Source organism: Coenobita brevimanus, chromosome 34, assembly GCF_032717465.1.
Source record: "Coenobita brevimanus isolate Jiangsu-jjx chromosome 34, ASM3271746v2, whole genome shotgun sequence".
Classification (NCBI taxonomy): domain Eukaryota; kingdom Metazoa; phylum Arthropoda; class Malacostraca; order Decapoda; family Coenobitidae; genus Coenobita; species Coenobita brevimanus.
The window spans coordinates 6,588,851-6,605,470 of record NC_136987.1 but is presented as its reverse complement, the minus strand read 5'-3'; the positions used below and the strand labels follow the sequence as shown (position 1 = coordinate 6,605,470).

The window sequence follows — 16,620 nt, the reverse complement described above, 5'->3', positions numbered from 1 at the left end:
TTTGAGTGAAACGAAGATGAAAGGGAAGGGTGACGCTATGTCTGGAAGTGGGAATGGAAGATTGTCAGGTGTTGATAGAGGAAGGGCAAGAGAAGGTGTGGCCTTGTTAGTGAGTCCGGAAGTACAGCAGTGTGCGATTGAATGGAAGGAGGTGTCATCGAGACTGATGTGGATGAAAGCGAAATTTGAATGTGAGTTGTGGGTGTTTGTGAGTGCATATGGGCCTGGTAGTGAAAGGGATAAAGAAGAGAGGGAGTCTTTCTGGAATGATGTTGATGAGTTTCTGCAGGGTTTTGGAGCGAATGTGAATGTGGTAACGATGGGAGATCAGAATGCTAGAGTGGGAAATGTAGCAGTTGAAGATGTAGTTGGTATGCATGGTGTGCCTGGAGAAATGAAAATGGGGAACGAATGATAGGGATGTGCGTTGAGCGAGAGATGGTGATTGGAAATACCTAGTTTGAGAAAAAAGATATTTATAAGTATACATGGGTGAGACAGGAGGGCGGAAGGGTTGTTGATAGAGCATTGATGGACTATGTCTTTGTGTCCAGGAATGTAATAGGAAGATTGTTGGATGTGAGAGTTCTGAGAGGGGAGTGTGGAGGTATGTCTGACCACTACCTGGTGGAGGGAAAGTTAAGAGAAGGTATGAGATGGGTGAGAGCTAGGAGAGTTAGGTGTGACAAGGAGGTTTTGAAAGTGAGTGAGTTAGATAAAAGAGAGAAAATGATAGAGTATCAGGAGAAATTAAGAGATGAGTGGAATGCAGTGAAACATCAGGAAAATGGCAGTGTGGAGGAGGAATGGCAGTTGTTTAAGAGTGCTGTGGTGGGGTATGAGGAAGAGGTGTGTTGTGTGATACGAGTGGGTGGTGGTGTAAGAAAAGGAAGTGAATGGTGGTGCGAGGAAGTAAGTATGGCTGTGGCTGAGAAGAGACGTCCATATGAAGTGTGGCTGCAGAGGAAGGATGAGGTGTCATATGAAAGGCATAAGGAAAAGAGAAACAGGGCGAGAAGGACTGCGCGTGATGCTAAAGTGGCTGCAGATGAGAGGTGGGGTAGGCGGTTGACTGAGAATTTTCAACAAAATAAGAAAATGTTTTGGAAGGAGGTGAAAACAGTGCGAAAGGGAGAGTCTGGGAAGGAAGAGCGAGTAAAAGCAGAGGATGGAAGGATGTTAATTGAGATGGATGCAGTGAGGAAGAGATGGGCAGAGTAATTTGAAAGATTGTTAAATGTAGAGGAGGAAAGGGTGGCTGAGATTGTGACGGATGGAAGGGTGCAAGGAATAAATGTGTTGGGTGAGTTGAATGATTTTTTGATCACAAAGGAGGAAGTGCAGGAGGAAGTAAAGGAGATGAAAACAGGGAAAGCTGCAGGTATGGATGGGTGTGCTGTGGAATGCCTGAAGAGTGGTGGAGCGACTATTGTTGATTGGTTAGTAAGATTATTTAATGTGTGCTTTGTGAAAGGTATGGTGCCAGTTGACTGGGCAAGTGCTTGTGTGGTCCCGTTGAATAAAGGCAAGGGTGATAAGTATGAATGTACTAGCTTTAGGGGTATAAGTCTGTTGAGTGTTGTAGGTAAGGTGTATGGTAGAGTGTTAATTAAGAGAGCTAGAGAGGGTACAGAGGGAGTGATTGGTGATGAGCAGTGTGGCTTTAGGAGAGAGAGGGGATGTGTGGACCAGATGCTTGCAGTGAGACAAGTGTGTGAAAAGTATTTAGCGAAAAGCAAGGATGTGTTTTGGGTGTTCATGAATTTAGAGAATGCATTTGATAGAAATGATAGGGAGGCTTTGTGGACTGTTTTAAGATTGTATGGACTTGATGGTAGGTTACTAAAAGGGGTGAAAAGTTTTTATGTAAGTAGTAAAGCTTGTGTAAGAGTGGGAAATACTGTGAGTGATTGGTTTCCCGTGAGAGTGGGGCTTCGGCAGGGATGTGTGATGTCACCTTGGTTGTTTATTAATTGCATGGATGGTGTTGTAAGGGAGGTGAATGCAAGAGTTTTAGGTGGAGGTCTGAGTCTGGTGAATGTTGATGGTAGAGAATGGAATCTGAAGCAGCTGCTGTTTGCAGATGATACTGCATTGGTGGCAGATTCAGAGGAGAGATTGAGACAGTTGGTAGAGGAGTTTGGAAGGGTGTGTGAAAGGGGAAAAGTGAAAGTAAATGAGAATAAGAGTAAAGTGATGAAGTGTACAAGGTCGGTAGATGGTAGGAGGATGAATATAGTTTTGAATGGTGAGTTGCTTGAGGAAGTAGAGTGTTTTAAGTATTCAGGGTCACATGTTGCTGTGGATGGAAGAATAGATGCTGAAGTGAAGTTTAGAATGAATGAAGTAAGAAAGGTGCTGGGAGGAATGAAAAAAGTGTTTAGATGTCGTTCGCTTAGAATGGATGTAAAGAGAAGGCTGTATGAGGGTGTTTGTGGTACCGACTGCATTATATGGGGCTGAAACATGGAATATGGGTGTAGTAGAGAGGAAAGGTTTGAATGTAATGGAGATGAGGTGTCTGAGGAGTATGTGTGGAGTGACGCATACGGAACGAGTGAGAAATGATGAAGTGCGAAGGAGAACTGGAGTTGTTCGGAAGATGGCTGATCGAGTTGAGCAGAGGGTGTTGCGATGGTTTGGGCATATGGAGAGAATGGATAATGAGCGATTGGTGAAGAAGATAACTAGATCTGATGTGGGAGGTGTAAGGCTGAGAGGAAGACCACGAATAGGATGGATGGATAATGTGAAGAAAGCGTTGGGTGCGAGAGGGATGTCTGTTGAGCAAGGAAGAGTGGCTGTGCATGACAGAAATAAATGGAGAGAAATTGTGAATGAATAAATGATGACACAGCCCTGAGGAGATATTCTCCCGCATTTGGTCTGATCAGCTGATCAGGTCAGGTGCGGGTAAGGGATGGGTCTTTTATGATGTGGCAGGGGTAAACTAGATCTGCTGTCGGGCCCTGCTGCGGATGTCATTGATTGCACTGCACAGTTGACCCTCATGCGGTGTGGTGCGGTGAGGCTCTGTCCCTTCTCCCCTTTGAGGCTAAGATGCGAATGAATGTGTTTGAGTGGATGAGTAAATTGGGAGAGTGTCGTCCTGCCTCGGCTACCTCCCTTTTCTTTGGGGGAAGCAGCCTAGGTATATATATATATATATATATATATATATATATATATATATATATATATATATATATATATATATATATATATATATATATATATATATATATATATATATATATATTCAATGAGATTTCAATACTCATCACCACCTTTGGCTCTCCTCTCCTTTCACTGTTCCACCTGGTGAACAAGCCTCCATCTTTATTGTCGTTAAATAACCTAAAGCAGCTTGTACAGCACCCTACCCGTATCCCTTACCGCCTTGGAGAGAGTTCCAACATACTTGACATCTTCCTTACAACTAATCCTTCTATTTATACTGTTAAACTTTCCTCTTCGGTCGGCTCCTCCTGTCACAACCTTATCACCTTAACCTGTCCTATCGCTCCAGTACGACCTATGGACGTCAGTTGTGGCACTTTATAGTTGCTGACTGGGAGGCCTTCAGGGAGTACTTCTTTGATTTTCCCTGGGATGATTATTGCTTCCAAGGCCGAGAGCCATCTGAGTGTGCCTTGCTTCTTACGGAGGTTATTCTCTCAGGCATGGAAGCATACATTCCTTTCGCATATTCTTTGACTAATGCAAGAAAGCCTTGGTGTAATCACGCTTGTTCTAAAGCTGTCCGCAACAAGGAGAGGGCCTATAAAAGGTACCAGAGCCAACCCACCTCTGAAGCTCATCTTTGTTTTTCTGTTTGTTTCTGCCCAGAATCGTGCTAAGTCTGTTCTTCACTCTGCTAAAAATAATTTCTTCCGTACTAAATGCTCTCAACTCTCCAACTCGAATTCTTCCCACTCATTCTGACACCTTTCCAAAAACCTTTCCAACAACTTTACCTCATCATCCTTCCCTCCTCTTTTCCACTTTGATGGCTCTGTAGCTCTTTCTTCTACTAATAAAGCAGATCTCTTTGCTCAGACTTTCTCCTCCAATTCCATTTTAGACGATTCCAGTACTGTCCCTCCATCACTTCCCGCTTCTGATTTCATGGCTGACATCGCAATTTCTTCAACTGATGTATTTTCTGCCATCAGTGGCCTCAGTGCTAACAAGGTACATGGACCTGATGGGGTCCCTTCTGTTGTGCTTCTGTGCTCACACCCTGCCTAGGTAAACTCTTTCGTCTTTGTCTATCACCTTCTACGTTTACTTTTTGCTGGAAGTTTGCTCACATTCAGCCAGTCCCAAAGAAGTGTGACTATTCCAAGCCCTCTAACTATCACCTAATTATTTAACATCCTGCATATCAAAATTTTTCGAGTCTATTCTTAACAAAAATTTTAAAGCATCTTTCCTATCATAATCATCTTTCTGATCGTCAGTATGGGTTCCGTCAGGGACTCTCCACTGGCGATCTTCTCACCTACCTTTCAAACTCCTGGTTATCCTCCTTTCGGGACTCTGAAGAAAGCTTTGCCATTACACTTGACATCTCAAAGATTTTCTATCGAGTCTGGCATAAATCTTTAATTTCCAAACTGCCCTAGTACGGTTTCAATCCTTCTATCTGTGCCTTCATCTCTGGCTTCCTTTCTGGTCGCTCTATAACCGCTGTTGCAGACTGCCACAGTTCCTCTCGTAGAGCTATTAATAGTGGTGCTCCTCAGGGCTCTGTCCTATCACCAACTCTCTTCCATTTATTCATCAATGACCTTCTAAGCTGTACATCTAATCCTATCCACTCATAAGCTGATGATTCCACCCTTCACCTTTCCATTTGCTTCCCGCAGCGTCCAGCTCAGCAGTTACTTCAACACACAAGGGATGAGGCTATGGCTCACCTAATGTCTGACTTGGCTCGTATCTCTGACTGGGGTAAAAGTAATCTTGTTGTTTTTAACGCATCAAAGACTCAGTTCTTACACCTATCAACCAGTCAGAATCTTCCACAGGTGTAATCACTAATGTTTAATAATATCCAGCTCAACCCTGCATCATCTTTAAACATCCTTGGGGTTTCATTTTCTCGGGATATGTCTTGGAAAGATCATATTAAATCTCCTGTCAAATCTGCTTCGAAGAGATTGGGTGTGCTAAGCCGACTTCGTACCTTCTTTACCCCTGCACAGTTGTTGACTATACACAGGTTTTATTCGCCCCTGTGTAGAGTACAACTCTCTTGTGTAGGGAAGCTCAAACATACAGCTCTTCTCAACAAGATGGAATTAAAGGCTTTTCGTCTCTTTAACTCTCCTCCTCTTACTGGCCCCCTTCATCCTCTGTGTGTTCGCCGCACTGATGCATCTTTATCTCTTTTCTATCGCTACTTCAATGGTCACTGCTCCTCTGAACTGTCTGCATGCATTCCTCCACCTCTACGACGGGCACGTAGCATCCGTCTAGCAGCAAAATCTCATCCCTTTACTGTCCAACTCTCCAATGCAAGAGTTAACCGTTACTCCCAGTCCTTCATTTATGTAACAGGTCAACTCTAGAACTGTCTCTCTCTTTCTGTTTGTCCTACTTCCTATGATCTCCAGTATTTCAACGCAGTGTGTCCAGGTATCTCGAAATGAATGGATCATGAATTTGGCTGTCTCTTGTATTGTTTTTGCTTTTTCTTGGAAGGAACGGTTTGCTGGCTCTTTTCTTCTGGTTCCTCGTTCCTTGTATTATATATATATATATATATATATATATATATATATATATATATATATATATATATATATATATATATATATATATATATATATATATATATATATATATATATATATATATACATATACACACAGACAAAGAGTTGCAGCTTCCCACCACACCACCCATTCACACGGAAACAAAGACAAATTTGGTCACACATATTAAGGACACATTCAGACATGGATAGCCTATAGAAACGTTATACATCTATGAATGGTATACACATGAATTTTAGCGTACATGAAGTGCAGCGTAGTGCGTACTACCTACCAGGCAGACTGTGGACGAGAGTCGGTGTGGGTGCAGTGAGAGGACCCTGGTGAAGGCGGCCTCAGCGTCCTCTAGTCGTCCAGTGTTCAGGTACAGCCGACCCAGGCTCTCACCAACCTCAGCCTCCCACGACACCTCCAGGGCCCTGAGGAAGACGTGAGAGAAAGTTCAGGCACGAGGAGAAAGATCAGGAAAAAGAGGAGAAACGTCAGGTAAAAGGAGAAGAAAAGTCAGGTAAAAGGAGAGGAAACGTCAGGTAAAAGGAGAGGAAACTTCAGGTAAAAGGAGAAGAAAGGTCAGGTAAAAGGAGAAGAAAAGTCAGGTAAAAGTGGGAGAAACATAAGGTCATTTGCTTAACCACTTAAACAAGGCTATGTAGTTTTGTCGTATATTCCTGCTATTACCGTATCATACAGTTTTATTCACCATAGAAGAGGCGCTGATGTTATAATGGCTAATGACGTCTCTATATAGCCCCTCAGATTCGAAAAATATATCCCTAGTTAAATAAACCCGTAGAGGGATTAAAAAAAAAATGCAATGAAACACACGCCCTCAGCCTGAATGAATTTAACTTAACCTGCGCAGGGGAAGGCAAGCTCCGTATTTTTGCCGATAATTTCTGGGAGAGGGAGGTGTGAGCTGGGAGCAGGGCAGTGAAATGGAGGGGGACAGGGCGACATGGAGGCTATTTGTTTGTGGCCACCCCTTAGCGGATTAAGGTGTCTGGCAAAAGATTTATAGACGTGGGGAATATGGAACGTGTCTTACCTCTCTCTATAGTTTCTTTACTGTGAGATGCAGACTGGTGAAATCTCGCAACCGTATACTTTCGATGAATGTTTGTAAATGAATAATTATGTGCCCGCTTTCCCATCAGCGTCTTTTTTTATTTATCTGTTCATTTATTTTTTATTGTGACATGGTGAATTCATATCTGCTTCATTCCTTCAGTCTGGTGACGCTTTTTGAAATTTAATCTGGTACCTCTAGAATACTTTACTTCGGACTAATTTACTCCCTACTTGTCCTTAGAGGCGACTAGAAGGGGTCTTTTTGTCTCAAGTCTTTCTAACCTTACCGTCCTCTTCTGCTCTTCTGTCCTACCTCTCTTCTTGATATTTCCGTGTTTCTTCCGGCCTTTATTTCCCCTCTTCTCCTACAGAGCCATTTGATAATAGGAGTATTATGGCTTGGCACTACTGTAGTTCCTCATTATTACTTCCTTCTGTTTTGGAGAAACTTTTCGAACCAAGAAGCATTCATTTAACTCCTACTGTATTTGGGGACTGTCTTAAGATGAAAAAATTCGTCTGGTAACGGTAATAATAATAATAATAATAATAATAATAATAATAACAATAATAATAATAATAACAATCTATCTATCTGTAGCCAGACGCCTTAATCCCGTAAGAGGCGCCCATAAACAAATCGCCTCCATGTCGCCCTGTCCCCTGCCATTATGCTGCCCTCCCCCAACTCACACCCTCCTCTGTCATATACCTCTCCACTCACTCCCTCCAGCTCATCCTCGGTCTCCCCCTCCCTTGCCCACCCTCCACCTCACTCATATACACTCTCCTTGTAAGTCTTTCCCCATCCATCCTCTCCACATGGCCAAACCACCTCAGTGTATTTCTCCTAACACTTACTATTACATCCACATCCACACCACAACTCTCCTTCACTTCCATACGTTAGGGCTAGTATCCCAGTAGTGTCATGCAGCAACTTTTTTACCTTCATGCTCGCTTCGTTTTTGTTATCACTGCTTTCAAAGAACCAGCATCCTTTCTTCCCCGTTCTACCCTATCAGGCACTACATTCTCTAAACTTCCATCCTTACTCATCACACTACTGCTACTACTACCACTACTACTACTATTACTATTGCCGCTGCTACCGCTACTCCTATACTACTATAATAGCACCAATGCCTATAATATTAGTACTGACTCACTATTTCAACCCTGACTCACCGTTTACACAGTGACCCCCAGTGACTCACCGCTTATAGAGTCACTCATCCGTGTGTTGTGGTGCACTGACTCATCATTTAACAAAGTATACGTAGTGACTCATCCCTCATAGAGTCATTCCGCTTGTGAGTCGTGATGTACTAACACTATTTCATCACAGACTCACCTTCTACGTAGTGACTCGAAGTGACTCACCGCTTATAGAGTCGTTCTGCCTGTGCGTTGTGGTGCAGTGACGTCATCAGTGCGGCCGTGTTGGCTAACGCTACCGGATGTGAGGGGTCGAGGCTCAGGGCGGCCTCGTAGTGAAACAGGGCAGCCTCACGACGACCTGAAGGGATTGAAGAGGTCAGGTCATTAAACGGGGTCAGATCGAGGAAGGGCATTGGAGGATCAGTAAGGTAGGTAGGTAGGGAGGGAGGAAGGGAGGTAGTTAGGGTAGGAAGGTAGGTAGGTAGGTAGGTAGGTGGGTAGGCAGGCGGGGTAGGGTGCGGTAGGGTTAGGTTGGGTTGAGTTGGGCTGGGTAGGGTTGGGCTGGGTAGGGTAGGGTGGGTAGGTAGGTAGGTAGGTAGGTAGATCAGGTTAGTTTAGGCAGGTTTGGTTAGGCTGGGTAATATCTGTGGTTCAGGGATTTAATTATATCAAGTTAATCCTTTCACTGTGTAGTTATATTTACGTATTATATTCTGGTTGTCATTAGGCCATTGCTTGGGCGCGGCGATACCAACCATCACTCACTCGATGTAGCGTGACCTTCAGGTGTATATACTGAGTGATAAGCCAAACGATTTTGTGTAAGCCATGAAACCATTTTTTGCGTTGGGTGGTAACCATATATCAAATGGAGGCCTGAGGGCCAAGTTGGTTAAGGCGCTCCAACGGTATGGGGTGTCTGATGTTTCCACTAAAGAGATGGCTGAGATTTATCTATCACATAATGCCACTCAGGGGTAAGCGAGGCTGTTCATCCTTGCCTTTAATGTCGGGACTATGTAACCTAGGCCGGGGCTTTGTTCGTTCTTGGTGGGGCAGTAATAAAGGTATTGGATGATAGCTACAGACAGGACACAAAAAGTTGATTATCGCCCGCCTTTTCCAAGGAGGAGCGATAATCAGGGTTGCCAAGGTCGCGGTTTTCCCGCCAAATTGGGCTGGTTTTGAAGCTCTTCCGCGGGCAAATTATACCAGTCGCGGGTTGCGGTTTTTTGGGCTGGTTTGAAAACTGTCGCGGTTTTTTGGGCTAGTTTGGAGTTAAACCACATCACGACAAAATACTGAGAGAGAGAGAGGTTTAAACATACGGCGGAGAGAGAGAGCCTCTAATACTTCCATAGGGATCAGTGGGTGCAGCCCACGAGAGATCCAGAGCAGTTCTGGATAACTATATAACCATACAGATTCGTGCGGAGAGAGGGACTTCCAAGAATTAGGCCGTTTTGTTTTATCCCTGCTATCGTTGCCAGCAAGCAATGCCGCAGTAGAGAGGGGTTTCTTTCAATATAATTTAGTGAAAAGTAAATTAAGAAACACTGCAGCATGAGACAGTTAAATGTGTTGTAATGATTTCACATCAAACAAAATGATGTTAGCAAGTTTCACATATGACGTAATGTACACAAAAATGAACACAGTGATGATGATCATGAGTTAATTATATAAAACACTAATTTCGCATAATAAGAGGATTTTTAAAATAATTATTGGTGTTGGGCTACTTTTGGGCTGGTTTTCAGTTGGGTTTTCGCGGGTAGAGCTGGGTGTGACTTGGCAACCCTGGCGATAATGTTTTTGCCCGCCTGTGTGTGTGTGTGTGTGTGTGTGTGTGTGTTGTCATTATATCTCACGAACGGCTTATCAACATGAAACCTTCAAGGTATCAAGTCATGGCCAAAATCTTCCGTCCCCCCCCCGGGGGGGTGCCGCCCCTTGGTCTCCCTGGTGGGGGCTCCGGCCCCCGCGCTTGCAACTTGACCAACAGCATATTCTGGCGGGCGATTAGCATTCGGCTTCCGAATGTTTTTCTTTCATGTTCTATTTGTAACACTACCAGTCAGAGAGTCGCCAAGATAGTCATTAACTGCAATGGATTTCTATCTGTCTATCTATAACCAGACGCCTCAATCCCGGCAGAGGTGGCCTCAGACAAATCACCTCCATATCATTCTGTCCTCCCCCATCAGGCTGCCTTCTCTCTAAATCACACCTTCATAACTCATACCTCTCTACCTCATCCCTCCAACTCATAGTAGGTCTCCATCTTTCCTCTCCATCTCAACCTTATTCACACACACACTCCTGATTAGTCTCACATTCTCCATTCTCACCGCACGGTCAAACCACCTCGAGGTACTTCTCCTAATGCTCTCCATCACATCCACACCAACACCAAAACGCTCCTTCACTCCCTCATTTATTTGTCTATTTCTCAACGTAACTCCACATGTCTCTCTCAGATAACTCATTTCCACACCACCTCACTCATATACACTTTCCTGGTCAGTCTCTCATCCTCCATCCTCTCCACATGGCCAGACCATCTCAAGGTACTTTCCCTAATGTTTTCCAACGCATCCACATAAACACCACAACGTTCCTTCACTTTTTCATCTGAATACAACATCTAAACGCAAAAACAGTAGTGTCACAGTAAATGAGGTGTGTGTGTGTGTGTGTGTGTGTGTGTGTGTGTGTGTGTGTGTGTGTGTGTGTGTGTGTGTGTGTGTGTGTATGAAGTACTTATATATACTAAAGTACGTTATGTAATGATCGTTTCATGTACTTTATATGGGGATCTTTAAAGCATGGTGAGTCAATTACGAAACAGGACTGACATTTGTGATGAGCAATGACACTTCCTGCGCCGTAATTTAATACGACAGGGAAATTATCCGCTGAAGAATTAACTGAATGTGTTCATCTTAACTAGGAGTAAAACTGCCATCTCTATCTTGATGCTGAGCTACAAGACATTAGAATATCGTGCTAGCTGCAAAAAAAAAAGTGCTTTGGAAAGGATGCAAAACCGTACCGGTAGATTGTTTTACTGTCACTGAGCTGCTAGAAATAAACTACAAGGACGAAAACCTCCACCAATATAAAGTGAACGAACGAACTATAGAAAACCCAAAGGATGATTTAAATTCTCTGGAGATCAAACACACAGTACTCCGTTACCCGAAAAGGTTGTTGTTTTGTTGCTCTATGTCTCCACTCTCATTTGAAACGTGAACCCGGTGGATTGGAGGCTTCAAATTGCCCTCTTTTGTAGTCCATCCTCCTACTTTTGAAGTTCAGGGAAGTACTTGAGGGACGTTTGTATAACTAGGCAGTGGTGCTACCTGGTGCCACCACATGAAGGCGTCCCACTCCTGCATCACCCAAGAAGGTAATGATGAGATTCACTGGGATTGTCTGTTCAGGAGTTCGTGGTGGTAAAGTGGACAGGATGGGGTACTGCTGACTGAAAGGACGCAAGCACAATCCCAGAAAGAGACAGTTGGGGATTAGAATTTCGTTTAAATAAACTTTTAGTGGTCTTCTACAAGACCAAACGACATGTCATAAAATATCCCTGCTATACTACTACACTGGTCCTGAATGAAACAGCCATAACATGTGATCAGAATGGACACTGGGTATTAGTGCCGGAGTAGTGACACGTGAAGCAGTGTGGCACGCAAAGAGTTGTTGGACCTTAGAGAAGGGAAAGGGGTGTTAAGTCTGTGTTTAGAAATGGACAAGGATAATGCACATGGACAAGTGACTGAAGAAAGAAATTAGACAGTAGATGAATTGGGAAGCAGTATGTCAGAACAGTATGGCTCTGTCAAAGATGTATCCTTGTAGCAGAGACTAGGAAAACTGCATGCAGAACCATCCCATTCCCCCTGTTGTTCCTGCAAAACCAGACATTAGTTACTAGAGGAACTGATCGTATGTTAGTGAATCCGGACCGAGAACGTAGATTCACTGTTTTGCCATCATTTTCTTGTCGTTTCTGAGTTTTGTGCAGGAAAGACAAGGAAACAGAGTGCAAAACTACCCATGTTTCTTGTTCATACTATAAGAAATGAACGCCAGTTACGATAAGGAACTCCTTGTTAGTGTACTTGTGAATTAAATCCAAGAAAATAGGCTCAGAAGCAATACCATTTCGTACCTGAAGTTCAGTAATGCAGGCAAGACATGGAAGGCATAACCTTGAACTTTGCCATGTTTCTTGCTTCTCCTGCAGAACCAAATCTTTGTTACGAGAGGAATATTGTCGTAAGATACTTGGTGAATCTAGGGCTAGCATATTATTAAATTTATGCGTAGAGACGGGCCAGAAAAAAATAGTATGTGTGGATAATGATTAGGATGTTATACTTTTGATAGGATATGATGAGATGTATTTTACGTAGCATGTCAGAACAAAGTACTCTTTTTCTCGTAATGGACAGAGTGTGTTTCAAATAATTTTATAAAGCCTGTCTTTAGGTTGCATTGATAAAAAGAGCTGGCATACACAAACGTGAGAAATTACTGGAGAATATTTTCAATAATTTCTTCCACCTTTTTTTTTTTTTCCTTACCCTGAAGAGTGTCGTAAGATACTTGATGAATCTGAAGCTAACATATTCCTGGGGGTGGTGGTGGCCGAGTCGGCAGAGAGGTGGTCTGGTGTCTCAGTGGTCGGGGGTTCAAATCCCGGTTTTGGCAGGGAATAGTTTAAGGATCTGAATTTCTTTATAAGAAGACTTTACTGATCTACCATGAGACTCCTGCTGTCCTGCGCTGATACCAATACACCAGTCCTGAACGAGAAAGCCCTAGCATGTATTCATTATGGACGGTTGGTGTTAGCGCCTAAGTGGTGACATGTGGAGGTGTAAGGTATGTAGGTGGACCGCTGGGCCTTAGGGAACGGGCTGTTAAGGTTATGCTCAGAGTCGGAGGAGGAAAAATAAAAAAAGCTTGTGTGACGTCTCAGGAGGGCGATGTCTGATGCGAGGCGTGTAAGAAGTCAGGCGCCAACCACACCATCGATCAGGCCAACCATGACCCTGCCGTGAATGGAAAAAAGCGTGTGTGTGTGTGTGTGTGTGTGTGTGTGTGAGGAGGAAGCCCAAGCAAAGATGGATGAGGCTTGAGTATGAAGATGATATTATCGGGGAGACAGGCTACCGCTATCAACTGGGGGATTTTGCAAAGAGTTCCGTGGTCATTTTTTACTTTCAAGACCACGGTGCTTAAAATACTAATATAAATTGTGCTGATAGTCTGGCAGAAAAGAATATCAAAATGGACACTGAAAAAAAAAATCTATAACAAAAGTAGGTCAAAGTACAGTATATTAATATATTTCTACGATTTTTTTGTTAATGCTACCCATAGACAATTTTATTTAAGTAATGGAAGACTTATCGTGGCAAAAGTGGTTAATGGAAATCGTCCCCAGTCCCTTCATTACCAAACGTCTTGTGATGCGAGGAAAATCGTCTGGTTTCACCACGATAGAGGCTTGAAACTAGAAAACTTAGATATATAGGGTAAAGATGACCAGATACCAATCGTTATCTATCTATCTATATAGCTAGGGTGCTTCCCCCAAGGAAAGGGAGGCAGCCGAGACAGGACGACACACTCCAGGGTACGGGGATAACTCAATCCCCCATCTCTTTCTCTGGCCTGTCTCTTTTTAGGAACTGAAAAACAGAGGAGGGGGTCCCTAGTCCCCTCACCCCGCCCCTTTTAGTCGCCTTTAACGACACGCAGGGAATACGGTGGCAGTATTCTTCCTAACACAACCTGGCCGCAGAGTACTCGTACCACCCCATAGTGCGGCCAGATTGTGTTCCCCCCGCCACAGTGGCATTAATTGAACAAAAAGCCCCAGTCACTCCTACGATATGAAGGCCACATCCAGCTGTAGCGGCTTAACTCACTAGGCCACCAGGCGTCTTATCAGCTATACGGTTAGCACCCAAAGAAGTAAATGATTTAATGAAGTACAGGGAATCATTTGGCTTGCTACACAGTGTCATTTTTAGGGTACCACTACATGAAGTGAATGGATGGTTGTTACCTCCGCCTAACATTATAAATTTCATGAAAATACTAACTCTTTCAATACTATGACGTCTTTATTTCACTTTCTTTTGCTCCCACTACACGATATTTTCCAGTGGTTGATGAAGGCTGGTAAGCAACCCCTCCAATCCGAAATATCTCTCCTATGTGGAATACAGTCGTCTGGTAGGAACAAGGGCAAGATAAAACTGACGTCCTTGGTTTAAAAGGTTTCACTTGCCGAAAGCAGAGAAAAAAAAGGAAGAAGTGCTAGAGCCTCGTAAAACATATCAAGCACTCATTAGGTCAGTCCGCGTCGCCCTCTACTTATGACCTCCAGTTTTCCATATCCTTCAGTCCAATGACGTGCTATTCCACCTGACTTTTGCTGCTCCCAGAAGATTATAAGTTAGGAAGGATCTCTTGTATTTTTAGACATTATGTAAGGCTCTATTTAACCCCATCCAGTTTGATAATTCTCTCTCAGTCGATTTTCTCTAAGTTAGGAAGGATCTCTTGTATTTTCAGACATTAACTACGTCTGTATTTTACCTCTACGGTTTTATACATCCCTCCTAAGCTGAATAAAATCGTCATTCAGTCGTAAGAATAATATGAATAATGCGTCACCGGATTTAAAGGGTTACGTGCAGTGTGTCCAGGCATCTTGAAGTGAAACGTTCGTGATCTTGAGCTTCTGCCTTTTTTCTGGAAAGTATTATTATTATTATTTTTTTTTTCAGACTTTCATCCTTCAGTTACTTTTTTGCTTATTTAACTACTTTTTGGACACACACACACACACACACACACACACACACACACACACACACACACACACACACACACACACACACACACACACACAGCCCGAAATCGAACCGGTTTCTCCTACCATCATTTTTTAGTTTTTCTGCATAAATCCCAAAATGTCGACCTGATACACCAACATGTCTGTCGCGGGCAAGTGAAAGGGTTGAAGGGAAGGAATATAGCTGCGGAAGAAGAAGAAGAAGAAGGAGGAGGAGGAGGAGGAGCAGGAGGCGGAGGAGCAGGAGGAAGAGGAGGAGGAAAAGAAGAAGAAGAAGAAGAAGAAGAAGAAGATGATGATGAAGGTGAAGGTGAAGGTGAAGATGAAGAAGAAGAAGAAGAAAAGAAGCATCATATATCAGTACTAAGCATTTGAAAATGGTGATGTCTTCTATGGATCCACTTTATATCCCTGTCTAAGTACGATTTTATTTGGCCCTGGAGAGAAGCATCGAAGTAAGAGGTTTAGTCGTAATTAGAGTAAATCACTTAAACTTTGTGCATGAAAAAAATCTTGTCATATATTCTCTGTACTAGGAAGAAATAGGAAGCGAAGGAAATATGACAGGTGACGGTGGCGTGGGAGAGAGGATAGTCGTGTGATGATTGGGGTTTCATTTCAGCCTCTCAAAACTTCTCTTTTAACTCTTGCGTGGTCGGTACAACACTAGCATTTTATTCTAGTTGATGCATGATGATAGTATTCTGCATAGAGTGTTATAGCAGCCTGGGAACGTTAGCCCTGCTTTCCTTGCAGTGGTGCTGACGAGAAACCTACACACCAACAACAGCAACAACAGCAGCAGCAGCAACAACAACACTATCCTTTCAGACTCTCCTATTTCCCTTTCAAGCTGTACCAGTTTCCTAATGGTCTGCAGATGACAAGAGGGACCTGGGAATATTACATGTTCACAACAATAACGGGACGGCGCTTAGACCTCTTGCCACGATCCAGTTAAAATTAATATCCAGCCTTTGCTTAACACAGGGTAATAACAGATCCATAACCCCTCCAGCCCTGGGACGTATATCTGATCTTAAAATATTTCCAGAATGTTTTAATCAGGTCTGGAAGGATGTCTAGTAGTGAGGGGATAACTGAAGGCTGGATCTAACCCCTCCACCTCGTTAGTCTCTCTGGAGCTGAATAAAATCGTCTGAAGATGTGAAAAATAAAACGATAAAGGGTCATTGTGGTGAAGAGTGAATGGATGATGATAACAGAATTCTCAGAGTAGGTTAAAGGATTTCGCTTTCTAGTTTCAGTTTCCATTTTTTATTACTATTGTGTACTGTTTCTAACTTGAAGATTCCTAACTCCTCTCAGTTCAGTTGATGGCCAGATGTTGTTAGATGGGAGGGTCATTCTGATTAGTAACCAAGGAGACTCATTCCTACGTCATAACTAGAGTTCAGCGAATATCATGCAACAACACTTTACTGAAGTTTAGGGAATGGCTCAGTTTTAACAGGCAACAACCAGCCAACTATAATAATAATAATAATAATAATAATAATAATAATAATAATAATAATAATAATAATAATAATAATAATAATAATAATGATAATAATAATAATGATAATGTACGAAGGTAGGAGAGCTACCAACAGCACACCCGATGAAATGTACTGTACAATCATATCATCCACTATTTGAGCCCAGGATCTTAGCTTCAACCACACAGGCCTAACCATCTACACACAATTAACCCAT

The 16,620-nt window shown here is 43.0% G+C and overlaps 1 protein-coding gene across 1 annotated transcript in view; it reads right to left on the bottom strand.

The window, feature by feature from the left end:
• LOC145396090 (protein O-mannosyl-transferase TMTC1-like) overlaps nucleotides 1-16,620 on the bottom strand; it is a 170,788-nt gene that overhangs the window by 16,843 nt on the left and 137,325 nt on the right. The window contains exons 13-14 of the mRNA XM_080269556.1: nucleotides 8,235-8,370; nucleotides 6,058-6,202 (exon numbers count right to left, since the gene is read on the bottom strand). Of these exons, the coding sequence (XP_080125682.1) occupies nucleotides 6,058-6,202; nucleotides 8,235-8,370 (281 nt within the window). The remainder of the gene's footprint in view (nucleotides 1-6,057; nucleotides 6,203-8,234; nucleotides 8,371-16,620) is intronic.